This window comes from Melospiza georgiana, chromosome 14 (assembly GCF_028018845.1).
Source record: "Melospiza georgiana isolate bMelGeo1 chromosome 14, bMelGeo1.pri, whole genome shotgun sequence".
NCBI lineage: Eukaryota > Metazoa > Chordata > Aves > Passeriformes > Passerellidae > Melospiza > Melospiza georgiana.
Window position 1 is genome coordinate 20,273,635 of NC_080443.1, and position 25,965 is coordinate 20,299,599.

Here is a 25,965-nt window from a genome sequence, read left to right on the forward strand (position 1 = left end):
GCAAAGCAGCAGTGGAGGATTTTGCCAAAGGAGCCCGAGTTTTGCTGTGTGCTTTTTTTCCTTGGCTGCACCTTGAGAAAGCAGCCAATTATAGTGTGATATAAAGAAACTCGACTGGCAGCTAAAACACTTGACAGGCTGATCAAAACAAGGCGAGGAACTTACTCTCAACCTGCTGCAGACATATTTAGCCTTGAGTGATACTGGCAAAGGTTCAAGAGAAACCGCAGCAGCACGCCCGATGTGTGTTTGGTTTCTAATCACTAACACTTCATTATACAAAATAAATACTTTATTATTACAGTGTTTATTAAATTACATAATTTGCGGCGTGCCTTATAGTCGTGGATACAGATGGCAGTCTGGTTTTGGTGGTGGGAATAATGCTCTTTTTTTTTTTTAATTTTATTTCCCTGGGAAGACATTCCCAGCCCCAGACCACAGCTTGCTTGTCGTTCCCCGCCGTGCAGGGGTGGGAGGTGGCAGCTTTCAGACCTTTACGTCTGTTTTTGGGAGCTGTCCAAGGAAAGGTTGAAAATCAGGACTGTGGAGTAGCCCAGTGTCCTGACCAACATCCTTCCCCTCACTAAAACAGCATCTGATGCGTGTGGCTACTGCTGAGGCCACGACAACTCATTAAAGTTTGCTGAGGTGCCTCAACCGTGAAAGTTGCTGCATAAAATCAGATTCTTTTTATTAAATGAGGACATCCATTACGCTGCACTAGCTACTGTACATGTTATAATTCACTTTATAGCACCATCTGTTAAGACTGTCTTGCTTAAGCTTTTCGTAGCATTTTTTTATTGCAAGTTATTAAAAAATATGGCTGCATCTATTAATCATTTATTAATAAAGGGTTTATAAATGGACCCTCAGTTTCCAGAATTAGTCGACTCGTACATGATGTACTGAGTCCCCTGCTGCTCGTGCTCCTTGGGGTGCAGTGTCTCCACAGGGAGCCCCTGGGAGCACATCCAGTGCTCCTGTCTGTGCTTCTGGGGTTGGGAATGGCAGGGATGGCTGTGGGGGGACACTTGAGCACAGGTGGGTGTGGAGCAGGCAGGAGAGCAGCAGTGAGCCCGAGGGGTGTGCTGCCAGCAGCTGTGTGGGGCACGGCTGGCTGTGGTGTTACTGGTTTGTTGTTCCATTGGTTTTCAAGGGTGACAAGTGTGAGGGCTTGCTGTGGAGCCAGAGCAAGCTGCAGCCTCAGCATGCCTGTGTGATCCTCCCTCCATATCCTGCTCCCAGGCTGAGTTTGCTCTTCCAGCTGCACTGGTTTGTTTGCACTTCCAGCTGCTGCTGGCCTGTCCCAGATGCTGGAGTGGGAATTTCTTGTCCAGGAGTAGGGATTTTAAAGGTGTTGTGTTTGTGAAAATTTTGTGCACTTTGGTGACAGAGGTGAAGAGGTGAATGTCTCTGTAAAGGAAGGAGTGCAGGGTGAGCCTTCTCCTCCTGGCCAGGTGCTTTTGGAAGGCTCTGAGCATCACCAAGCACCCTCTGGAGCATCCATTCTCGGTGACTGCCTCCCTCCATCTCCCTCCCTGCATCAGCTCAGGCACAGCCTGTGGTGAGACTGTTGCTCTGTGGAGATGTCAGTGAGTCTGGAGGGACAGACCTGGGGAAGCCAAGTGTCCCCTGTGCTTGCTGTGAACAGTCACACACTGGTGTCCCCATTCCAGACCAGGCACTCCTTGGACAGGACCATTTTGGAGCAAATGAGGTCAGTGTCTGGTTTACAGGATCCTCTGCTGTGATTTTTGGACAAAGAGGATCCATTTTGGGCTTGAACCACAGGAAGAGCTTCTCTCTGCCTGGGACACCCCTGATCTTGCCTCAAGGGGAAGATGTTCTAATGGCACAAGGTTCCCTGTCAGCTCTCTGCATTGATAAACACAAGAGCAGATCCTGGGAGGTTTTCCAGCCTCTTGTGCAGAGTGGGAAATAAGAGTAGTGAAGAACCTGAAGGAGGAAACTTGCAGTGCTGAGTGATGGGAGAAGCTGATGGAAATCTCCATTTTGGGTGACCCAGCTGTGGCATGTGCTGCCTGTCCAGCTCTGCTGGGCAGCTTTGAGCTGTGATGTGCTGCCTGTGCAGTGACAGCCCTGGCTGTGCCCTGCAACCCCTTCCATGATGAATATGCCAAGATGCAGATTTCCTGCCCTGCAGTTCCAGGAGCTGCTGTTTCAGTGCCAGCCTCGCTGCGTGTCTGACTTAAGGTGCTCCGAGGATCAAGCCCTCTAAAAACCATGCCCTGTTTTACAATGTCACACTCAAAGCCATCAAAACAATCTTGTTTGGAGCCTTCTTTCTAGGGAAATAGGAAAGCTGTGTGCCCAGAGGTGGTGTGTGGTTCAGGACAAGCTTTCCTGGTGTCCTGTCCCCCGTGGCACCTTTTCCCCGTGGTAGGAGGGAGCTGCAGGCCGGGCACAGGATGAGTGGGAGGTGTTGCTCCAGGGTGCTGCTGCATCGTGTGCTCACAGCCCTGAACTCCTGAAGGCCTGGGCTGTGTCTGGGAGCAAACTTTGTCCTTGTCTCTGGTGTTGTGTGTGTGAGCCAGGCTGGCTGGGTGCTGGGGCTGTCTACCTTGGCTGGGCTGCACAGGGACAGCCAGGGCTCAGCAGCCGCTGTTGCCTCCGGGAAGGAGAAGCGTGCACTGCACTGAGCCTCTCCCCTGGATCTGTCACTTCTGCAAACATCACTCTGGGCAGCTCTTTTGGTTTATTTTTAAAAGAAAAGCAAATCCGAGCAGAGGAGCCTGAGCTGCAATATCCAGGCGCGTTGGGGATCGCGGCCCCCATCCAGTTTCAGCTGGAGAGAGGCTGAAAGTCTTTTCATCTGTTAATGGGAGGCTTCAGAGGAGTAATTTTATTTCAGACTCAAAGAGGAGTCAGTGGAGGGAGGAGCAGGTCACTAGTGAATGGATTATGTTTGATCACTTCTCACAGACCTGGCTTTAAAAAGTTAGAGGTTTTCTTTCCCATCTCCCCAGATCTGCCGTCTGTCCTCAGCATCTGTTCCCAAGTAATGGCTTTTGATGTGTGTGGGGAAATATAAAAAATGGAACCAGAGCCTGTCATATTTACTTATATTTCCAGGTCCCAGGGAAAGCACTTGCTCCTTTCAGTATGCCTCCAGCATAGGAAGGGTTTAAAAGCTTCAGCCTGGAATGCAGAGGGGCCATCAAACTGTGCTGATGAATAAATGATTAAAACCAGAGTCGCACAGAGCACAAACAGTTTGGGGTTATAACAAACATGAGACGAAGCCACCGAGGGCCTGATTTCTCTTTGAAGACAAGAATGTTTCTCCCTCTCTGCATATTGGTCGTGAAGTGTTGGAGCCTCAGTCCCTGGGAGAGAGCAGAGCTCCCCTTGGTGCTCTCCTACCTCATGTGCCCATCTGCTTTTCTGGGGTAATTTGGTGTTGGATGTGTGTGCGTGGTCCTGCAGTCCCTTGGCTGCTGCTGTTGAGTTACAGGAGCTTCCCACCCTTCTGTTTGGCACAGATCTCACCAGAGAAGCAGCTGCTCTGGCCACAGCGCTGTTGCTACCACAGACATTCCAAAAATCACCAGCATCCCTTTTCCTCGATGGTGCTTCCCACATGGCAGCAGTCAGTGCTGAACACAGACCCATCTCCCCGAGCAAGAGGGGAGTAAAGGGCTGAGTTAACCTTGCATTAGAGGCATTGTTATTGTTGAAAAGGTTTGAAAAGATTCAATTACAGCAGAAAATGGCGCAATAATTTTGTAGAAGAGAGGAGCTGTTGTGTCTGTCAATAGAGGCTGCACCGCGGGCTGGCTGTGATCCGTTTGTGGGCTGATGGAAAAATCCATGCTGATATTTGCTTCCTTTACAGCTTGTAGTTCTCCTGGCTGGTTTTGGGAATCTTCTATCAGCCAAAATCTTACATGGATTAGCACATGGGTTTAAACTGGGTTTGCTACTGTTTCTTCTCCTTTTGCATGAGAAGATGCCCAGATATTGGATTTGGTGTTTCAGGCTGGTTTGGGGCATTGCACATCTCCCTCACTAAAGGGAAAAGTTGTTGCCTTTTCTTCTCTGTGCTCACATCTTTTCCTTCAGGTGATCTTAGCAGGTCTGGAGGCTGGTTGGGAAGGTTGCTGTATGGACTGACCATTACTCACCATCTGTGTCCTGGGAAAAATACGTGGGAAAAATCTCCCAGCTGTGCCTTGCTGTGCTTGTTTTGTACCCACTGGTGTCATTTTCTCCTTTTTTTTTTTTTCCTTTAATGATGGCAGAATCCCACTGGTCAGCTCATGATATGCTTTAGAGCAGTGGGAGGGGAGGAAAATCAGGAATGTCACGCTGACAGGAAGGCTCTTGGGAACATTAGGTCTCCCACTTCTCTGCTGGCACAGACAGCCCTGACCCAAAGCATTTGCTGCCCTTATTGCTGGTGGGAAGCTCTATCCACTCTTGCTTTCTTGCAGTGAGAAACTTTTTGTTTCTAACCCTTGGTTATCTTAAAAGGAATCCTAATCAATCTTCTGAGCATATTCCATGGGAAGGCTGCAGAGCCTGGCAGCCCTGGCACACAGTTTGCTTCCCAAATCCATGGCTTTTTAAAAGCACTTGGAGGTATCAGGTAAGCACTACAAAACAGAGCATTGGGCTGGCAGTGCCCTGTGCACAGGGAATGAACATGGTGACAGTGACAGGGGATAACCCAGGGGGGATTGATGGTGCTGCTCAGGCCCAGTGCTGCACAGGGATGAACATGGTGACAGTGACAGTGACAGGGGATAACCCAGCGGGGATGGACAGTGCTGCTCCAGGCCCAGAGGTGTGCTGGGTGCTGCCAGGACAAAGCTGTGGCCTTACATGGGGTTGATTGATTAGTGCCAGGTAACGAGGCTTTCCCAGATCCTTCTCTCAAGCCTGCAGTTAGTCAGAAGCCAGGAGTAGCTGCTCCAGCTGGCTGGGCAGTGCCAAGCCCTCCGGCCAGCTTGGGCTCCGTGGAGTGCTCAGAGCTGCCAGCTTTGTACCACGGCTCAGTCCTGCTAAAACACATGGGAAGGATCCAGATTTGGCTGAGCAGGAGCAGAGCAGGTGGAGAGGTTTGGCTGTCAGCAGATCACCCCAGCAGCTGGTGGCACAAATCCAGAGGCAGCTGCTTATCCTCAGGAAGGGGCTGTTGCTGGGTGAGCTGGACTGACATGGAAAAGCTGCTCCTGTGGCTGCACTGCAGGATTTTATCTAAGGCAGGAGTTGAGCTGGCACGTGGGGACAGGGGACTCTGGGGTGCAAGGGAGACTTGCTCTGTTTGCATGGGTTTGGGGTTTTTTGAGGTCCAAAGTCTGGCTGCATGGCCAGACTGGAAGTCTGCCTCCACTCCCACAGCTGCTCAGGACTTGGGAAGGCAAAACAAAATCACACAGCAAGGATTGAACAAGCCCTGAGCATCTGTTTCCCTTCAATCCCCTCGGCACAGTCTGGTCCCTGCTGGCCATCACACGTCCTTCCCTGCCCACAGCAACGGCCCTGGGGAGCACCAGGCTGAGGAGAGCAGATCCATCCAGCCCTGGCTTTGGAGAGATCCTTCTCCACCCTGCTGCCTGGAATGGCAAAGATACTGGGAAAAAAGGGGGCTGGGAAATGATGCCATGGGTCTTAGCTTTTCTATTTTTCAGGTTCTGTGCTGCCTGGTGCGTAACTCTGAAACTTCCTGTGAGGTGTTAGTAGGGTCTCTTCACAGGGTGGTTGGACAAAGCAATCCCTTCCCAGCTGAGAATCAAGGACAGCCTTACCCCAAAAGCACAAACAGCTGTGAAGGGAAGGGAGCAAGGCAGGGGGTTGAGACTTCATGAGCTGGAGCTGTAACTGGACAGTTAAACCCAATATGTAGATGAACCAAAACTTATAAAAGTGTAAAAACTTGTGGCTGGGATCCACCTTGGATTCAACCTGGGTGCAGCCTGGGCCAGGCTCTTGTGCTGCCCAAGGCCTTGCAATAAATACCTATTTTGTCCATTTATCTCTGTCAGGTCTGTGTTCCAGACCAGCCTCTCAAGGTATCAGTTCAAACACAGGGAGGTTAGACCCCTGTAAATGCAATTTTACCTAATCTGGCTGGTAGGGGGTTTCTGTGCCAGCATCAGTGCAGGAAGTCACATCCCAGCTCTGCTCTCCTTTCCCAGGGCATCCCGCAGCGTTCGTGTCCCACCTGCCGGGGTGTGCAGTGCCCCTGCACCTTGTGCATTCATCTCTCCCTGTGAGGGCCAGCCCTGGGCTGGGGGCAGCGTGAGCTCCCTGCTGTAGGGTGGGACATTGCCTCTGTGCATGTGTCCTGCTCTCCTGCTCGGTGCAGGGAGGGGTTTTAGGAGCTGATTGTTGCGGGGCAACGGAGTGCGAGCTGCGGGGGGAGGAGAGAGGGATGAAAGGGAGCAGAGTGAGCAGAACCAGCACGGAGGGAAGGGGCAGAGTGACAGCGTGAAGGAGAATCCCTGGCTCACCTTCAGTCAGGGCCTGCCTCGTGTGCAGCTGAGCGTGCCGCGAGCGCCCAGGCAGCGCTCGGTGTCAGGAGCTGTTAGGGAACACATTTGTCACCGGGGGGCAGGGACAGAGCACAGGGACACAGGGCTCTGATTTATTGATGGCTTTGCTTCCCTCCTGCCTTGGGAAGAGCTTACCTGGCAGGGACAGCGCTGAGGTGTGGGAGCAGTGGGCTCAGGTGTGACTGTGTGCCTCTGAGCCACGGTTGGCTCCCATCCCTGAGGTGTTGTTGGAATTTTTCCCCATTCACAGCTCCCACAGGCCAGCAGGAGCTGCAGCTGAAGAACATTATTCCCACAGGGAATATTCCTCTCAGGAACAGTGTGGCTGGGGTGGTGGCCCTCCTGAAAAGCTGCTGCTGTCTGCTGCTGCCCCTGCTTTACCTGTGCATTCTGATGGCTCCCCTGACCTCACCAGGGACACTGCTCTCTCACAGCACCTCACCACTTTCATGAAATCTCACTCCCAGTGCCTGACCTCCCTCTTCCCAGCTTTGCCTCAGAGGTGGCTCCAAGAGGTGGCTGTGTATTGAGTATCAGGTGTGGGCTGTGTCTTTCCAAAGAAGAGCTCCCGTGCTTTGGAAAACTGGTGGCTGTGTGCTGCCTTTGAAGAGCTGTGCATGATAGAGGAATGAGCTGATTCTGCCACAAGCTTCCATCTTTGTGAGCAAATTCTTGGCTGCAACATGACAGGACTGCCAAATGCCATTTCCATCATCTCGAGAGTGATGGTGGGTGGGGGATCCACTGGTGGGACAAGAGATGAGCGTTATGCCTTGGGAAATAAGGGCATGATGAAAGTTGGGAGCTTGTCTTGGACAGGGGTGGGGGCACACAACAGCCTCCAGCTGTACTCCCAAGAAATCTTGGATAGCAAAGGTGTATTTTCATCCATGTGTGTTCCCTTCCTTCCTAGGTGTGGAAGAAGCTCCTGAGCTCCGAAGCTCCCCGTGTCAATGTGTTCATGGCAGTGCCCACCATCTATGCCAAGCTGATGGAATATTATGATGAGCATTTCACCCAGCCCCAGGTGCAGGATTTCGTGCGTGCCTATTGCCAGGAGAACATCAGGTGGGTGAGCTGCTGGCTGTCTGAGTGCTCCAGGTTCTCCTTTCAGCATCACCTCTTTCAGTGCTGGCCGTTGTGCTTTGGTGTCTCTGTGACAGGAACAAGGGTGACATTATTTAATTATGAGCCACTCTTGCATGGGAGAGCCACAAGGGGCTCGTTGTGTGTCACCCTGTGGAACACATGGTCCTGCAGCCCAGGATCTCTTGTAAGAGGCTGGGAAACCAGCCTGTCCTGGTTAGGTTAAACCCCACATCAGGCTGAGAATGTGAGGGACATCTTTGGTGCTGGTTAAGGGGATTTTGGGGCTGCAGGTTTTATGCAGAGCTGTTTGTGCCCCTGTGTCAGGCTGCAAATTCCCTAGAGCAAAGCTTCTCTCAGATCCTCTTACCTGACCTTTCCCTGTGCAGGTTAATGGTGTCAGGCTCAGCAGCCCTGCCTGTGCCTGTCCTGGAGAAGTGGAAGAGCATCACGGGGCACACCTTGCTGGAGAGGTATGGGATGACTGAGATTGGGATGGCGCTTTCTAACCCTTTGCATGGAGTCCGAGTGCCAGGTAGGAGTCCCCAGGGGTGCCCCTGTTTGGAGGCCTGTGCTGGGGGTGCTCTGGGCTGTTCTGTGCACAGCAGTGAGGAGAGGCCACGCTGGGAACAAGGCTGCTGGCAACTGGCACTGGGGGCTCAGGGTGTGGGCGTGTGGGAAGGGGCTGCTGGGTTGCCCAGGGGTCAGAGCTGTGTGTGCAGAGCTGGCAGTGGTGCCCGCTGCCCTGACCAGGCTGGCACACTCCAGACTGATGCTCTGTTACTTTCAAAGTCTTAGTGAACTGCTGCCTGGAGTTGTATTTCTGGGTGGTGTCACACAGGATTCTCCACACAGCAGTGCTTGTCCAACCCATCAGTGCTGAACGCTCAAAATAGGATGTCTGCTCACTCTTATTTTAGTGCCTGCTTCTTGCCTCTTCAGGAATTCAAAATTGTCACACCTCGCTGTACACTCTGGGCCTGTTCTCTCCTTGTCTTTCCCCCCCTTCTCTGAGCTCCACTTTGTGATTCCTCTCCATGGCTGTACTTTCTGGAACCTAGAAATAAATTGATCTGAGACATTGCAAATGTGAAATGCCCCCACTCTCCCTGTGGTTGGAGCGTGGCCATCTGTGTGCCCACCCCGTGCCACCTGCCTCCCCACAGGCTGTCTGTGCAGGCATGGCACCATCTGCAGCCTCCTGGGGAACTGGTGTTACCCCACAGGGGGTCCTGGGTGTCACAGCCTCCCTCAGCACCCCAATCCCATGGCATGCAGGAGCTGGGTCCTGCAGGGGTGGCTCAGGGAGAGGAGAAGCCAAAACTCCCCCTCATTGACTCCTCAGCCTGAGAACAGCTTGGAACACAAATTCTGTTTTACTTTTGCAGGGTAACTGTCATTCCCTCACCCCACCTCAGCCAGATTTATCTCCCTCCAGCAGGCAGGAGAGGGAGGCAGGCAGGAAAAACAAGACTCCCATCTGCAGGAGCTCGAGCTGTGTGTGTGAGCCCCACAGCCCAGGGTGACAGGGCAGGCATCATTGCACTGGCCCTGTGGAATATTTGCTTTTTATTGATTTTCATCAGGGAAAAGGAGTGGAGACTCCAGAAATTTCCCAGGGGACTAAAAGGGAAAAGGAATAAGACTGAAAGCAGCATGGCAGTGCACAAGCTGGCACCCAGGAGAGCAGCTCCTGCCCCAGAGCTAATGGCTGTGCTCTTGAACATCATCCCTGTGGATCCTGGGGTCTGCAGGGCACCTGGGCACAAACCCTCTTGTGCAGAGGGGCTGGGGACTGTCACTCCAGCCCCATCCAGGGGCTCCTGCAGCCCCCAGAGGGCAGAGAAGTGTCTCACAAAGGTGGGGATCAGCAAGAAGCCGTTCAGAAATGAGGCTATAATTGAATAGGCTTGATTAATTTATTTCAGGAAGTGTCAGCTGGGAAGCAGATGGGTGAAGCTGAGGCATAATTTACTGGAGCTGTGAAAAAGCTTTTGATCTAGTGCCCTGTTAGAGGCTGGCTGGGAGGTCACCAGGTACCACAGAGATCCCAGGGGCAGCTGAGGTGGGCTGGGAGCAGGGGACATCTGCCAGAGGGTCTCTCCTGGACTGGGAGCAGCACACATCCTCCTGCCCTGCTCTGACCTGTTGGACTGAGCCCAGAGGAGGCACCAGGAGGGGCAGAGGGATGGAACACCTCTGCTAGAGAATTGGGATTGTTGTTGGAGAAGAGAGGGCTTTGGGGTGACTAATTGTGGCCTTCAGTTCCTGAAAGGACCTACAAGGGAGATGGAGTGGGACTTTGGACAAGGGCCTGGAGTGACAAAACAAGAGGGAATGGCTCCACAATTAACTTTAGGTTTAGATTAGATATTGGTAAGAAATTCTTCCCTGTGAGGGTGCTGAGGCCCTTCTCTGGGTGCCCAGAGCAGCTGTGGCTGCCCCTGCATCCCTGGCAGTGCCCAAGGCCAGGCTGGACAGGGCTGGGAGCAGCCTGGGATGGTGGAAGGTGTCCCTGCCATGGCAGGAGGTGGAACGAAATGAGCTTTAAGGTCCTTCCAAACCATTCTGTGATTCATGAGCCTCTGAGAAGAGATCCCGGGGCTTCCCTTGCCGCCTTGGTGTGGCAGGAGAGAAGTGGAGTCCTTGGACCCTGCCCATCCTGCCCGTGTCCCCAGCACTGTGTCCCCACTCACCATCCTCAGCACAGGTCTGAAGGGGCAGGCATGGGATGTGGGAGCTTTAATTTCCAGAAGCAGCAAAGATGAAAGATTTGAAAGATAAATGTTTGCTTGTATATGGTTAAAACCCTGCTTAAAATGCCTCTGTTTTCACCAGCTCTCATTCTAATCCCCCCTGGTGCTGTTACTGTGAAGGGAGATGAATAATTCATGGCCGGAGAATGCCTCACTGGGCCTAATCACCACTTTAATTGGAGGTTTAGATCAGAGCAGCTAATAGCTGCTACAGCGGGGACTCCGTGTATTGTTGACAGTGAGATCCTTGAGTGCCTTATCGTCGGCCTGCCCCAATCCTCCCGGGACTCGGCGGCCCCAGCTACCCAGATACCGAAGGACACAGAGCACGGGGCCAATTAAATTTATCTGGGAAGAGCTGACAACTTTTTTAAGCGGAGGAGAGGGGGTGAAAGCAGAGTGGTGTCACCCCCTCCTGCCTTGCCTGCAGCGCGGTGACACCGCGGGCGAGGCGCCAGCATTGCTGAGCATCCAGGAGTCTGCACATTGCAGGGAAGGAGCAGAGATTTCTCCCCAGTTTCCCCTCAGGATTATGGCTAGGGGAAAAAGGAAGTGCCAGCATTGCTGAGCACCCAGGAGTCTGCACATTGCAGGGATGCAGGGGGGAAGCAGCAGAGATTTCTCCCCAGTTTCCCCTCAGGATTATGGCTGGGGACAAAAGGACGTGCCAGCAGTGCTGAGCATCCAGGAGTCTGCACATTGCAGGGATGCAGGGGGGAAGGAGCAGAGATTTCTCCCCAGTTTCCCCTCAGGATTATGGCTGGGGACAAAAGGAAGTGCCAGCATTGCTGAGCATCCAGGAGTCTGCACATTGCAGGGATGCAGGGGGGAAGCAGCAGAGATTTCTCCCCAGTTTCCCCTCTGGATTATGGCTGGGGGAAAAAGGAAGTGCCAGCAGTGCTGAGCATCCAGGAGTCTGCACATTGCAGGGATGCAGAGGGGAAGCAGCAGAGATTTCTCCCCAGTTTCCCCTCAGGATTATGGCTGGGGACAAAAGGAAGCCAGTGCAGAGTGTTGGCCCCTTCTGATCACCCCAACTGTGGCTTGATGAAGGCAGAACTTCCTGGGCTGCTCCTTTGGGAACGAGCCCAAATTTCTGCTGACCTGTTGGAGTTGGCACAGGGTGTGTTTTGACACCTGGGAAGCTCCAGTCATTGTTTTTGCACAAATTCTATTAATCCTGGCAGGTTTGTGGAGCTCTAATCAATGGTAGGGGCTTTTTCAGCCTTTACAGATGTTGATTTCATAGTTTGTCACTTTTCCTAAATACCAGAAAAGCTTCTCCAGACAGAAACATAAGGAAGCAGCTCTCCACCAGGGACTTGTTGTACATGCTGGTTTTATTTTAGCCAAGCAGGAGAGGAGCTGGTGGGGCTGTGTTAGTAACTGTGATCTGAAACACTGTGTGGGGAACATGCCACCTCCTCTGTGCCAGCCCTGTGCTCATCTTTGGTGTCTCATTGCCAAGGGCTGGGGCCAGCAGTGGGCACTAATCCTGGGGTCCTGCTGCCCATGAATCACTGCCCATTTCCACGTTGAGGTCAGCAGCTTGCATCCAGGGAAGGAGCATATTCCAGGAAGGCATCTGCCTGATCCTGATTTGAAAAATTCCAAGTCTGTGAGAGCCCCTGGCAGTTCCTTGCATTGGTTTCTGCTCCCTCCATGGGCTTTCCAGGACTGGTGCCTGCCCACAGACGTGCCATGTTTTGTGGGCAGATTGGAGTCTGTTCACACACAGTTTTTCACCCTGGAGGAACTGTTCCCACAGAAGTCTAGAAGGTGGCTCCAGCAACCTTCCATGCAGCACTGAGGGTGTTTTCTGTGACTTGTTACTTGCTATGAGGCCTCTTGGAGCCTGCCATGGCAGGTGCAGGATTGTTTATAACACATATGGTGTGATTTTTAGGGTTGTCCTGTGCAGAGCCAGGAGCTGGACTTGATGATCCTTGTGGGATCCAACTTCTGTGATTCTCTGATTCCATAAATACCTCGACGCCGTACCTCAGGGCACTGCTGCCTCGTGCCCCCTCCTTGCCCTGCTGCAGCCCTGATTCCTGGCAGTGCGTGGCCTGGAGCTGGCAGCAGCCCAGGGGTGCTGGTGCTGAGGGGAGGCCGTGGCTGTGCTGTCTGACCAGAGTGCCAAAGGCAGTTGTGAGCAGAGCTGACACGGATCACGGGGCTGCCACGTCGCTCTGTGTTTATTTCCAGCCAGATTTGCTAATTGTTCGGGTCGTTTTGCTGCAATAAAATCTCACTCCCTCATAGCCCATCTGCTCCTGGCTGCTCCTGCAGGGATGCCATAAATCTGGGCTACGACGACATATCCATTTCCATGGCAACTGACCAATGTAGCAGACACAATCGTGATGTCACGGATAGCGCATCCCCAGGGCTTCAACAGAGAGGGAGAGCAGGGCAGGGAAAATGCCACTCCAGCCCAACTGCCTGAAATGTGAGGCAGACAGGTTCTGCACTCCCTGCTCTAGGGAATTCCCAGTGTCAAGGTGATCCTGGCAGACCTGGGAAGCATCAGCTGGAGGCACTTCAGGGGAAAAAAATGATCATCCTTTAAAGAGCACAGTTACTGATTTATGGAATCACAGAATGGTTTGGTTTGGAAGGGATCCCTCAGCTCATCTTGTTCCCTGCCCTGGGCAGGGACACCTTCCACTAGCCCAGGTTGCTCCCAGCCCTGTCCAGCCTGGCCTTGGGCACTTCCAGGGATCCGGGGCAGCCCTGGGCACCTGTGCCAGGGCCTCAGCACCCTCCCAGGGAAGAATTTGTCCCTGATATCCCATCTTACCCTGCTCTCTGGCTGTGGGAAGCCATTCCCCCTTGTCCTGCTACCCCAGGCCCTTGTGAAAAGTCTTTCTCCAGCTGAAACTCACTCCTGTCCCGTCCTGCTGAGCCACAGGCTGCTGTGAGCTGCTGTCCCTCTCCCTGCTCCCAGGGGATGAAGGTCACAGGCCCCATCAGGAGCCATCAGGAACCATCAGGAGGCCGAGTGAGACCTGCTGAGGTCTGCTGCCCATCCCACAGGTCACAGAACAGAGCTGCCCTCTCTGCTGAGCTCTCAGGTGCTCCCCAGCAAGAACAGGCCCTGAACTTTCCCAGGGGGTGGGGAAGCTGCAGGTTGGGGAGCTCTGGGTCCCAGACACAGCTTGGAGCTCAGCAGTGGTCGTTGTGACACTGTGTCAGCTCCTTGGCTTTGAAACTGAAACCTGTGGAAGAACGGGGTGGTTTTGATCCCTGCTTTTCTCCTGTGATGTTTTCTATCCAGTCTATTGATGTCTCCTAAAACTGAGATAATCCCTGGCAATTCTCAGCTGTTAAGCCTTTGCCTCCCCTGTCAGGTGCAGGCTGTAGAGGAGCAGAGTGATTGCTGTGCTCTCTCTTTTCACAGCTTTGTGTAGCTTTTGTGGTGCCTTTCTTTTTTTTCTTTAAAAAAAAAAAAAAAAAACCAAAAAGGAAACAGCTTCATTCCTGAGCTCTGAAGAGGTGCAGTTGTCTTCAACGAGTGGCCAGGAGGGTCTGTTGAGGGCTGGAGACACGTTCAGAGGCATTCCCACACTGCCTGCTCCTGACACACGGTGGGATCACCCCTTCCTCAAGGGACACCCCCAGCTAGGAAGTCCTTTAGGGCAGCACAGCAAATGCCATTGCTAGAGATGCTGTTTGCCTCCCTGGCTGTGTGCTTTCCCTGCTGTGCCCTCTCAGGACTCTAGCTGGTCACAGTGACCCCAAAATGTGTTAGAAAGTCTCTTTTCCCAGCCCAGTGCTTGAAGAAGGAGTCAGAGCTCTTAGTTTCTCTGTCTCAAGGTTGTTTATTGTTTCTTATCTGTAAAATTCTTTTTCCTGTCCAGCTGAGACAGTCAGAGGCACTCTGCCTCCCCTGGGGTGGTGTTATCTTTTTATACTAAAAACTGCATGTACAATATTTACAGCTACTTGCCAATACCTATCACCTGTGTTAGACAGTGAGCTTCTACTCTAAACCAATCTGTAAGTGCCACCATCACAGCAGAAGGTGGAGGCCAAGAAGAAGAAGGAGAAAGGCTGGACACACCCAGAGTCCTCCATCTTGCCCTCTGAACCCCCATTCTAAAAACCCCAACAATCTATTTTTCACCCCATGATAAATTCACTATCATTCTACTTAAACTGTTGTGGCTTGCAGATCCTCACACAAGGTTGGTAATTTGCTCCGTGGGTCATAGGTGTCTTGGGCTCTGTGCCATGGTCTCAGCGCCCCCTGGCAGGGGTTTGGCAGTCCAGGGCAGGCAGAGGGATGTGCTGGATTCCGAGATGCCCATTTTCCATGCTCTGTGCCCCCAGGTTCCGTGGGCACCCCCCTGCCCGGCGTGGCCGTGCGCATCGCCAGCGAGACCCTGAGCCATGGGTCATAGGTGTCTTGGGCTCTGTGCCAGGGTCTCAGCGCCCCCTGGCAGGGGTTTGGCAGTCCAGGGCAGGCAGAGGGGTGTGCTGGATTCCGAGATGCCCATTTTCCATGCTCTGTGCCCCCAGGTTCCGTGGGCACCCCCCTGCCCGGCGTGGCCGTGCGCATCGCCAGCGAGACCCTGAGCGGCGGCGCCCGCTCCTACAGCATCCACGCCCAGGGCGATGAGAGCAGCACACAGGTACTGCCCCCTCCTTCTCCACTGCTTCACTCTGACAAGGTCTGTCCTTCCCAGCCTCTGAAAGCCCGAGGATTGTGAACTCAGTCACAGGGTTTGTTGTACTTTGTTGGTGGGTTCCTGCAGCTGTGGTGCTTTATGGATGGATGGATGCTGTCCGTGCAATCATGGAATGGACAGGGCTAGAAGGGACCTTAAAGCCCATCCAGTGCCACCCCTGCCATGGCAGGGACACCTCCCAATAGCCCAGGTTGCTCCAATCCCCAGTGTCCAACCTGGCCTTGGGCACTGCCAGGGATCCAGGGGCAGCCACAGCTGCTCTGGGTACCCAGAGAAGGCCCTCACCATCCTCACAGGCAACAATTCCTTCCCAATATCCAATCTAAACATATTCTATTTCACTCTGAAATAGACTCACTAGACTCTGACCAGGTCTAGTGGAAGGTCCCTGCCCGTGGAAGGAGACGAGCTTTAAGGTCCCTCCCAACCCAAACCATTCCATGGTTCTGTGCTTGGAAGGGCAGGACTGCTGGCCTTGGGGATTGCATTCATTTTGAAACAGCACTGGGGGAAACCCATCAGGTTGCCATGGAAGTCAAGCTCAGTGCTGAGCTCCACGTGATACCTGCACACAGCTGTGGTGTGCCAGAGGTCAGACATCTGGGATGGGAATCATATTCTACCCCAGTGCAGGGTGCTGAGTGTTCCCTGCCCCAGCCCCAGGTCCAGGCTGTCCCTTGCCTGCCACAGAAGTGGCTGAGCAGGGTCTGCATTCCTGCCCCCTGCCCTCCACACCCTCGCTGTGGGTGTTGTGCTGCTCTGGCAGATCCATCCCTGCTGGTGCCTGGGCTTGGCTGAGCAGATAAATGCAGTGTGTGACAGGAGTGACCCCAGCAGTGACACTGTGTGGGTGGGACACAGGCAGGCGTGAGATTCAACCTGAAACAGGTTCCTTTGCTCATTCCCCTGGGAAATGGCTTCTCATCCAGCCACCTACAGGCTGAGGGTTTGAAAGGGCTGTGCCAGAGACACTGCTGGTGTAAGCACTGCTGAGAGGCTCAAGAAAATCTTTTTTTGTCTGAATTATCTGGTGGCAGGTGGAGGAGCCGGCAGGGCCACAGGCAGCCCCGTGGGTGGGCTGTGCTCAGGTTGTGTTTTGTGTTCTGATGCTGTAAGAGCTGGATCCACCCCAGACTTGTAAAGCAGCCCAGGGGACAGCTGGGAGGCACCACAGATTGTGGCTTTTATTAAAAAACCCTCTTTGCTGCTCTTTACTCTGTGTCACTGCTGTGGCGTGGCCGAGCAGTGGGCAAAGCAGGAGGGTCCCCATGTCCTGTTTTTGTCACTTCCTGGATGTGTGTTATATTTCACAGGTTTGTCCTCTGATCCCAAAGTTTGCTCTTGGCCTTTTTTTTCCACTTGTGTGGAACTGAGACATGAAATATAGTGTGTCCCTTTTAATAACGATCCTCTAATGCTTTTTTCCCCTCAGGGATCCCTGGGCACTTTACAAATTAGGTCTCAGACACGAGAATCCCCAAAGTGCAGCTCCTTCCAGGATGAAATGTGGATGTTGTTCTACTGAATTGTGAGAGGAAAAAATATGAAATGTTATTTTTTCTGCTCAGCACTCCTTCCCCTCCCTTCTCATTGCGCTGAGCGACCAGAGAGGGGGAGCCCAGATGATCTGTGTCTGGTGCTGGGAGCCCAGCACCTCCCCAGGGCTTCACAGAGCTGGTGTTCACATAACTCTCCTCTTTCCTCTGGCTTCAGGCTGCTTGGGTTTATTTTGGGGGCAGAGGAATTGCCCTTTTTCCTGGTGATTTCCCACCTGCAGCCCCCAGTGTGGCCCATACCCAGAGCTCACATTCTTGCGGGAGCTCCCACCAGCGCTGGCCTTGGCTCCCTGCCCCTTGCTGATGGTTCACTTTCCGTCAGGCTCTCCCCTGGGGACCTTTTGAAAGTTCTGGTGAATTCTCAAGTCATCAGCAGGGGAGGGTGTGGGGAGGTGGTAATTTGCCTCTGGGCATTGGCTCATGGGTTGGTTCCTCTCTGAAAAGCTGTCCCCGTGTCACTCGCCATTCCCGTCTGTTCAGGCCACCCTAGGAGACAGTGGCTGGCTGGGTACCTCCAGGACATCCACAGCATTTCCAGGAGCAGAGCAGAGCCAGCTGCCTCCGTCCCTGGGACTGTCACGAGGTGGGAAAAGCAGTCCCTGCTCCCAGCATGTGTTGGCACAGATGGCTGCGTGGAGATGCCAGGAGTTTGGGGTTTGTGTGCCCTGGGCACGGAGTGTGACTGTCCCTGGCGTGACCAGGTGGCAGCCATGGTGACAACACCTCTGCTGCCAGGGATGCTGGAATTCCTGTTCCTCACACCTGCGGTGCCAGGCAGAGCCTCACCTGCTCAGCGCCCGCCCCAGCCGTTGCTGCCGGCGCTGTGTGCATCGTGCTTGGTTAATAATTCATGTCAGGGGACACAGCGTCGGTGGAATTTATTTCAAACCGGGCGGATCTGACAGTCCGAGTGCTCCTCACGCCCCAGCGGCCCGGGAAAGGCCCGGCTTTGTTAAAACCAGCTCCTCCTCGGCACAGGGGCTGCCCCAGGGATGGGAGGAGCTGGCTGGTGTCACCAGATAACCCCCTGCCTTTCCCTTGCCTCCTGTGAGAAGGATGAACAAATCCTTGCTCGCCTTTCTCACAGGAGGGCTCTGAGCCTTATAGTGGAGGAGACTGAGGGGAGGCCTCGGGGGTCTTCAGTGTCCTCAGGAGGGGCAGGTACTGATCTCTTCCCTCTGGTGAGCAGGGACAGGACCCAGGGAATGGCTGGAGCTGTGCCAGAGAGGTTTAGGTTGGATATTAGGAGAACAGAGTGTGCTGGGCACTGCCCAGGCTCCCCAGGGAATGGTCCTGGCCCTGAGAGCTCCAGGAGAGTTTGGACAACGCTGTCAGGGATGCACAGGGTGGGATTGCTGGAGTGCCTGTGCAGGGCCAGGGGTTGGATTGATAATCTTTGTTGGTCCCTCCCAGCTCAGGATATTCCATGATTCCGTGATTCAAGCACCATGGGGCTGATCCAGGGGGATGCTGAGCAGGAGTCGGGCTCTGAGCCATCTCTCCTCCCCGGGCTCCTGTGAGCAGGTGATCTCTGTGCCGGGGCTGAGGCACCCTCAGGGCAATGTGGGAGGCGTTCACAGCTCGGCTGTGCCTGCAGAGCCCTCCCAGCAGAGAGCAGAGAGCAGAGAGCGCTGCCCTTGCCAGGGAATTGTGTGCGGAGCTCGCAGGGTCAGCGCGGGCTGGGCTCCTGCTCCTGCCCCACCTCTGCCGGCGTTATCCGAGCTGCTCCTTCCCCACCAGCACCGTCTGTCCCTTTCCATGTGCGACCCAAACAGGAGGAGGAGGAGGAGGAGGCAGGCTGTGGGTGGCAGGAGCTGGGGAGTGTTCCTGCTCTGCCATCCCATAACTGCCTGAGCCTGCAGCAGGGGACCGCTGCAATTTGCAAAGCTGGTTCCTGGCACACCCTGGAGATCAATAATCTACTTAGCTGAAAGTTTGCTGGATCTCTGTTCTGCCCTGCATTTTCTCCCATCCCTTGATTGGAGATTTCTTTTGGATTCCTTTCCTTCAGTCCTTCAGTCTCCTCTCAGGAGCCCTGTGCTCTGTTCATCCCGTTTGTTCAGGGTTTCAGCCTGTCCTGTGCTGCTTTCTGTGGGTGTTGTGACCAGCCTGACACATCCCCTCTGCCCCAGCAGCCTGGGGACACCTGTGACAGGCCAGCGAGGGCAGCAGGTGACAGTGCCATGGGAGTCACAGCCCTGACTGTGTCCCCAGCTCCAGCCTGTGCAGGAGTGGGGCATGCAGAGCTGTTCCCTGCAGAGATGCTGCTCTGGGAGCCCTGGGAGAAAGGCTTCTCCTCCAGCATCCCTGGGAGCAGAGGTGTGGGAGTGGACAGCACTGCCCTGAGTCACCCCACAGTGGAGCCACTGGCATCCAGAGCAGTTCTCAGCTCCCCACCTTCCTTGGCCAGCTGTCTGCGGGGCCCATCTGACCCCTCAGGCTCGGTGATCCTTCATCCCATGGGCTGTTTCCCCCTGGGTTTTTGGCAGCTGTCCCTGTGGCTGTGGCGCCCAGGAAAGGGTTACAGCTCTCCAGCTCTGAGCGTTTCAGTGTGCTTTGTTCAGTGCAATGCATATTTCATACGCTCAGCTTCCCAGCTGGCAGAGGCCTGGAAACCCTGCAAGCTGTCGGGTATTGTCTCTCTCCTTCTCCCCTTGTTTGTTTGTTGGCTTTTTTGGGGTTGTCATTTTTGTTGGATTTCTCTTTTTTTTTTTTTTTTTTTTCTTTTTCATCTTTCCCAAATTGCTGTCTCTCACCAAAGCCCAGCCCTGGTGCTGACAAAGGGGGGCTATCAATAGCTGAATGGCTCCCCAGCTGTGGCCAGGGCTGCAGCCGGGGCTTTCACGGGCAGCAATTTCCTCGCCGGGGCTGCAGAGGGAGCGTGGGGACGGGCAGGAGCTGGCAGCAGGAGGACGCCGTGCCACGGGCTTCCCCCCCTTCCAAAGGTTGTCATTATCTCGTTTATCCATATGCAAGCTGTCGTGCTGGACGGGAGCGGGCTCGCCCGTGGCTGTCCCTCCCTCCCGAACGCCACCAGCATCTCTGTCCCCTCCTCCCGTGCCCCCCGTGGCTGTGCCATCTGCTCCCAGCCCTGCTGCTTGCCAGAGCCTCGGTGGGGCTGGGGGCAGCTGCCTCTGTCCATCCCCCGTGCTTGTGATGCAGCTCTTGGCTGTTGGTGTCCCCAAGGAGGGGACCAGGAGCGGCTCCACCTCGCTCTGATCGTCCCAGATCTCTTCAGAGCCCCTGGGGTGGTGCCCACTGAGCTGCCAGGGCTGTCCTGAAGGACTGGGCACCCCCTGGCTGGTGTGGGTGTGGGCACTTGGGTATCCCTGTGGGATTCTCCTCACCCATCCAGGTATCCCAGCACAGCTGGGGAGGCTGCAGCTGCTCTTCTGCAGAGGCCAGGGATGGGCACGTGCCCCTGTGCCTGGCACTCCTGAGAATGGCCAGGGATGGGCACGTGCCCCTGTGCCTGGCACTCCTGAGAATGGCCAGAGATGGGCACGTGCCCCCGTGCCTGGCACTCCTGAGAATGGCCAGGGATGGGCACGTGCCCCTGTGCCTGGCACTCCTGAGAATGGCCAGGGATGGGCAGGATGTGGCACCTGGCCCTGCCTGTACCGTCCCAGAGGAACAACTGAAGGAACACCTGGATTGTTCCTTTCCTAGCCCATCCACACCTCAGCCTAGACCTGTTCATTCCTTGCCCTCAGTGCTCCTGCACCTCCAGAGCAGCTCTCCTCCAGTTTTCACTGGTTTTCTTGTCCCTGCTCCATCCCATCCTGGTGTATTGGTGAAGTTCACCATCCTTCACTGAAAAGTGAACTTTACCTGCAGCATCCCCACTGCATCTCCCATGAGGAGCTTTCCCTCAGCTCCATGATCCCTTCCATCAGCAGTGTGGGGAATGTGTTCTTGAAGGCAGTCTGGATTAGATCTGCAGCTTTTCTTCTCTCTGCAACCCCAGCCCTCAGGATTTCTGGCACAATCCACCTTTGATAAAAACACCCTGCATTTATTCCCATTTTCCATTTGCCTCAGCTCCTTCCAGAGCCCTCTCAGTGCTGGACACTGCACTTGTGTGCGTTCCAGTTATTTTGGGTTTTTTGCCATATTTCTCTCATCTCCTCAGGATCCTTTTTTGTGTCCTGACCAAGTAATTCAAGAGTCTCCACTTTGTTGCCCAGGCTGCTTTTGTTCCTGTATAAACATTTTAGCTGCTTCTCATTGATCACATGCTGTTCCTTACTCAACTCAGGCATTGATTCCATTCTCAGATGTATTTATATCTCCTTCCTTCTTTCTGTCTGCCCTCTGGTTTGGTTTTTATTTTTAATTTGTGGCCATAGCTCTGTTTAATTTCTTCCTGGTAGTAAAATAGAGGCAGAGGTTGCAGTAGCATCATGTCCTGTTGTTTCTCAGCTGAAAATTCTTCCCATCACAGGGACAGCCCCGATTCCAGGAGAATATTTCCTTGCCCAGGCTGCTTTTGTTCCTTTATAAACATCTTAGCTGCTCCTCATTGATCACATGCTGTTCCTTACTCAACTCAGGCATCGATTCCATTCTCTGATGTATTTATGTCTGCCAAGAGGAGCCCTCTTTCCACAAGAGTTTCCTTTGAGCTCACCTTTGTCACAGCACCCTCAAGACCTCCATGAATCTCTTTGCTGTTGTTTTGTTCTTCCACAATATCCCAGACTGGTGTGGGTTGGGAGGATGAAGCTTATCTCATTCATGGGCAAGGAACTTCCACTAGAACACTCCTGTTTGTAGCTGAGGGAGGATTTGGGGTGTTTGTGGAGGAGCCCTGGGCGTGGTGGGGAGGTGCTGAAGGAGGAGGAACTGTCTCATTCCAGGGTTCTGGCAGGGCATGGCTCAGCACAGGGAGCAGTCAGAGGTTGTGGGCAGTGTCTGTGCAGTCACAGCTCATCACAGCCCCCAGGCTGCACTTACAGGGAAGGCTGGAGGAAACCAAACCAAAGATATTGGAATATGATCCCAATATTACCAGGCAGGCCACTGATGGAGTCCTTGCCTGCTCCTCTGCCTGCTCCAAGCCCAGAATCAGCTGAGGGCACATCCAAGGAGGAGAGCAGGGGCAGTGGGAAGATGTGCTGACATCTCACCTCGTTCATCATCCCAGGGAGCCTGCAAAGCACAGGGATGAGAACAGCAGCGTGGGGAGCTGCTGGCATCTCTGCAGCAGTGTCACACATTTAATTTATGGTGTCAATATAGATCAAGAGCTTCCGTGCCCATGGAACAACTGTGAGAAGGGCTGACCTTTCCCAAACTTGGCTCGTTTTCTGTCCTGCTTTTGGGATCATCTGGAGCTGATCAGGCTGGGAACCTAAAAACTTCAGTATTGCCTAAAAATATAGACAATCACTTTTGTTTTCAGTGGAGCAACGTTTGCTGTAAGTAGAGGGTTGGGTTGTTTGAAAATAAGTTTCAGTGTTCCAGCTCCACTGTGCACCAGCCTTGCTTTTAAATTTATAACTCTCCAAAATGAAAAGTAAATGGATTGTGTTATTCCCAGCCCTTTTATAAAAGTTAACATTGCAAAAACAGATGTGAAATGTGGCCTCGCAGATTACAGCCCGAGCTTGGGGTTTTTTGGTTGGGGTTTTATTTTTTCCTTGCTCTCTCAGTGCTGTGTCCCTGAGGAGCAGAAATCTGCCTTTCTCCAGCAGGAGGAAAATTGTTCTGTGTCTAAATTGCCTCCTGCCAGGCTCGTGTGTTTGCTGCAGGACACGGAGCTCCAAGGAACCATAATGCCTCTGCAAAACCAGGCAGCTTAGCAGGGAATTTTTAATTAGGAAAGTTCAGATTGCCTGGGAACTTGGTAATGCTCTAACACACCTCCCAGTCCTAGGACATCCATTCCAGTGTGGCCCTGGGAATGGTGATTGGAGGCACTGGTGAGCAGGGGTTATCCCCAGCATCCTGCAGGAGGCAGGTGAGCACGTCCTCACCTCCCACACCAGCCCTGCCTGTGGTGGGGTCTGGAAAAGCAGAGTCTGGGCCAGGCCTGGAGCTGTTGGATGCTGTGTTCAGCCTGGAGAAAAGGAGGCTCAGGTGGGACCTTGTGGCTCTGCACAGCTCCTGACAGGAGGGGACAGCCAGGACATCGGGCTCTGCTCCAGGGAACAGGGACAGGACAAGGGGAAGCAGCTTCAAGCTGTGCCAGGGCAGGCTCAGGGTGGACAGCAGCAGGAATTTCTTCATGGAAAAGGTTTTCAACCTTCCCCCAGCCCTGGAGGTGCCCAGGGAACACCTGGAGGTGGCTCTCAGAGCTCAGTGCTGGGGACAAGGTGGGGATTTGGCACAGCTTGGGCTCAATGATCCTGAAGCTCTTTTCCAGCCTCAGTGATCCTGGGGTTCTGGGACAGGCTCTGGGCCACCAAAGCCTTGGAGGGGGGATGGAGGGGACAGGGAGGTGTCTGGAGGAGTGAGGAGCCTGGCTGGGGCGCAGGACAGAGCTGGATCAGTCCTTCAGGCTTTGTTGTGTCATTTCCTGTGCTCTGGTATGTTAAAAAAGCCCAGCAAACACCAGGAAGAAGTGACTTCTCTGGCAGAAGAGGTAAAAGGGCTCTGTCACTTCCATAAACCTCACATACATAAATTATTGGCTTCTATTAGTCACTTTAGGGCTCAGTTGCTTAATTATTTTGATCACAGTAATCATTTATTTACAAGGTGGGGAAAAATGCCAAGCACTTCCAAGCTGAGCAGCGCAGCAGGGAGGAGGCAGGGCTGCAGAAGCATTTCTTTCCTCCCCACAAGTCAAAATGCTTTTGCTTCATGGAGTTACAAGGTCCTTTTTGAGGTCCCTGCTGAGAGATGATGCTCTGATCCACAGCATTTGGTCTCCCCCAAGAAAGAGGTTCAGCAAAACCAACTTCAGGTCCCTGTGCAGGAGAAGGATCCAGGGAGAGCTCAGAGCCCCTTCCAGGGCCTAGAGGGGCTCCAGGAGAGCTGGAGAGGGACTGGGGACAAGGGATGGAGGGACAGCACACAGGGAATGGCTTTAAACTGAAAAGAGGCAGGCTTAGATGGGATATCAGGCAGAAATCCTTCTCTGTGAAGGTGGGCAGGCCCTGGCACAGGTGCCCAGAGCAGCTGGGGCTGCCCCTGAATCCCTGGCAGTGCCCAAGGCCAGGCTGGACAGGGCTTGGAGCAGCCTGGGATAGGGGAATGTGTCCCTGCCCATGGTGGGACTGGAAAAACTTTGAAGTCTTTCCAACCCAGACACTTCCATGACTCTGTGGGTATTTGGGAGGTGAAGGGGGAAGGAGGCATCTGGTAGGGTTTAAGTGGATCTCTCTAAAACCTGTTTGCAACCTGGTATTTGGGTTTTCTCCTAAAAGTCTGTTTTCCTCCCAAAGGCCAAGAACACGCTCTGACCTCCTCAAACCTCACCCCCCAGCTTCCCCTCTGTGTGTCCCACATGTTTCTGCTCAGGAATCCACTATGCCTTCCCTGCTTCCCAGAGAGGGACAGGCAGCTCTGAGCCTTCCCTGATTCCATGAGATCCATTGGAGCTCCGAGCTGCAGCTCCTGGTGGGGCAGAGACTGCAGGGAGCAAACGAACAAACCAACAAATGAATAAACGAACAAACGGCCCCTCAACAACCCAGGCCTGTGCCAGCCAGGCTTCCCAGCCCTTTACACACCACCCTCCTAATAGAGAGGTAAAATGGCACCGGGGAGAGGGGAAATATGCATTTTCTAATCACCCAGATTTAGGCCTTCAAAGGATTTATTACAACCTTTTATTTCCATGCGTGGAAAATGGAATCTTATCTCGCGAGCCGGCTGGTCCAGCTCCACTGCCTTTGGAGCTCTCTAACAACCTTCAGGGCCACGCTGTGCCTGGCTGTTAAACTTGCTGGAATGCATTAAAATATGGCCCTGGGAGAGGGGGAGATGGTGCACTCAGCAACGTGATGCCTCCAGCAGCTGCTCGTGCCATCGAGCCGTGCTGGAACAGCAGGAGCCACCAGGGCTGGGGTGAGGAAGGAAACCCCAGCTGTGTGTGCCATCCCTGCTGCCAGAGCCAGCCAGCACGGAGTACCTGGCACTGCAGAGGGGTCAGCTGGCAGGAGATGAATGCCAGGAACCTGCAATTTGAGTTGCTGCTGTTGGGGAGCAGGGCTGGGGCTGTCTGTGCCCCTGTGCCACGCTGGGGCTGTCTGTGCCACACTGGGAGCAGGGCTGGGGCTGTCTGTGCCCCTGTGCCATGCTGGGGCTGTCTGTGCCTCACTGGGAGCAGGGCTGGGGCTGTCTGTGCCCCTGTGCCATGCTGGGGCTGTCTGTGCCACACTGGGAGCAGGGCTGGGGCTGTCTGTGCCCCTGTGCCACGCTGGGGCTGTCTGTGCCCCTGTGCCATGCTGGGGCTGTCTGTGCCCCTGTGCCACGCTGGTGACACTCTGAGGGCAGCAAGCAAAATCCTGTTAAGGTAACGTCACGGCCCCTCTGTTTTACTGTGTGCAAGCCAGCCATAACATCATTAAATTACACGACAGGGAGGTGCCTGCTGCCAAGGGGCTCTGCTCGAGATAAGATGTAGCTTGAGCCGCTGCCAAAGTTGGAGTTGATATGACAGGAAATTTGGAGCGGGTTCAAGGCTTGATTCACACCAGACACGGCACTGTGCAGGTAAATCAGGGCAGGATTGATCCCTGGGGCTCTGCAGGTAGCTGGCACTGTGCAATCCTGGGCAGGATGGGGCTGGAGGGGTTTGGAGCAGACAGATTTACAGCTCTTCTCGTGCTCAGGGCTGACAAGAAGCAACCAGAGCCTGGCAGGGTGTGTAGGTGAAGTTCAGGGAGCTGTTTGCAGGTTCTCAGCTCTGCCAGCCCCTCCCCAGCCCTTCTGGGGAGTGGGAAGGAGCCTGAACACCAGGACACTGCTCAGGAAGCTGCTTGCTGTGTGATGCCACAGCTGGAACGTCAGGAAAAGGAGCGAGAAGAAAGAGCTGCACCATAAAACTCCACACAGCCTGTAAGAGCCCTGAAGCCAGCCTTGCTGGTCCCTCTGTGCCACCCACCATGTCCCTGCAACTCTTGTCCATGGAGGCTTTGTGCCTCTTGTGCCCTTTGTGCCCATTGTGCCCTTTTTTGTGCCCTTTTTTGTGCCTCTTTGTGCCCTTTTTTGGATCCTTTGTGCCCTTTGCTGATGCAGGTGTGGAATTTTGCTCCAGGCCCTCCAGACCTCATGGATAGTCTGGACCTCAGCTCCATCTTTCAGATCCCTGGGGAGAACTCACCCAGCACCATCCCCACTCTGCCATCACTCAGCAAAATTCCTCGCTGGCATTAAGGACTTTTCTTCCCTGCATCAT

The 25,965-nt window shown here is 53.9% G+C and overlaps 2 protein-coding genes across 2 annotated transcripts in view; one reads left to right on the forward strand and one right to left on the reverse strand.

Moving 5' to 3' along the window:
• The window catches only part of FANCA (FA complementation group A), a 319,775-nt gene that overhangs the window by 12,017 nt on the left and 281,793 nt on the right, over positions 1–25,965 (reverse strand). The window lies entirely within an intron of this gene.
• The window catches only part of ACSF3 (acyl-CoA synthetase family member 3), a 53,473-nt gene that overhangs the window by 7,596 nt on the left and 19,912 nt on the right, over positions 1–25,965 (forward strand). The window contains exons 4-6 of the mRNA XM_058034426.1: positions 7,438–7,592; positions 8,000–8,145; positions 14,891–15,003. Coding sequence (XP_057890409.1) covers positions 7,438–7,592; positions 8,000–8,145; positions 14,891–15,003 — 414 coding nt within the window. The remainder of the gene's footprint in view (positions 1–7,437; positions 7,593–7,999; positions 8,146–14,890; positions 15,004–25,965) is intronic.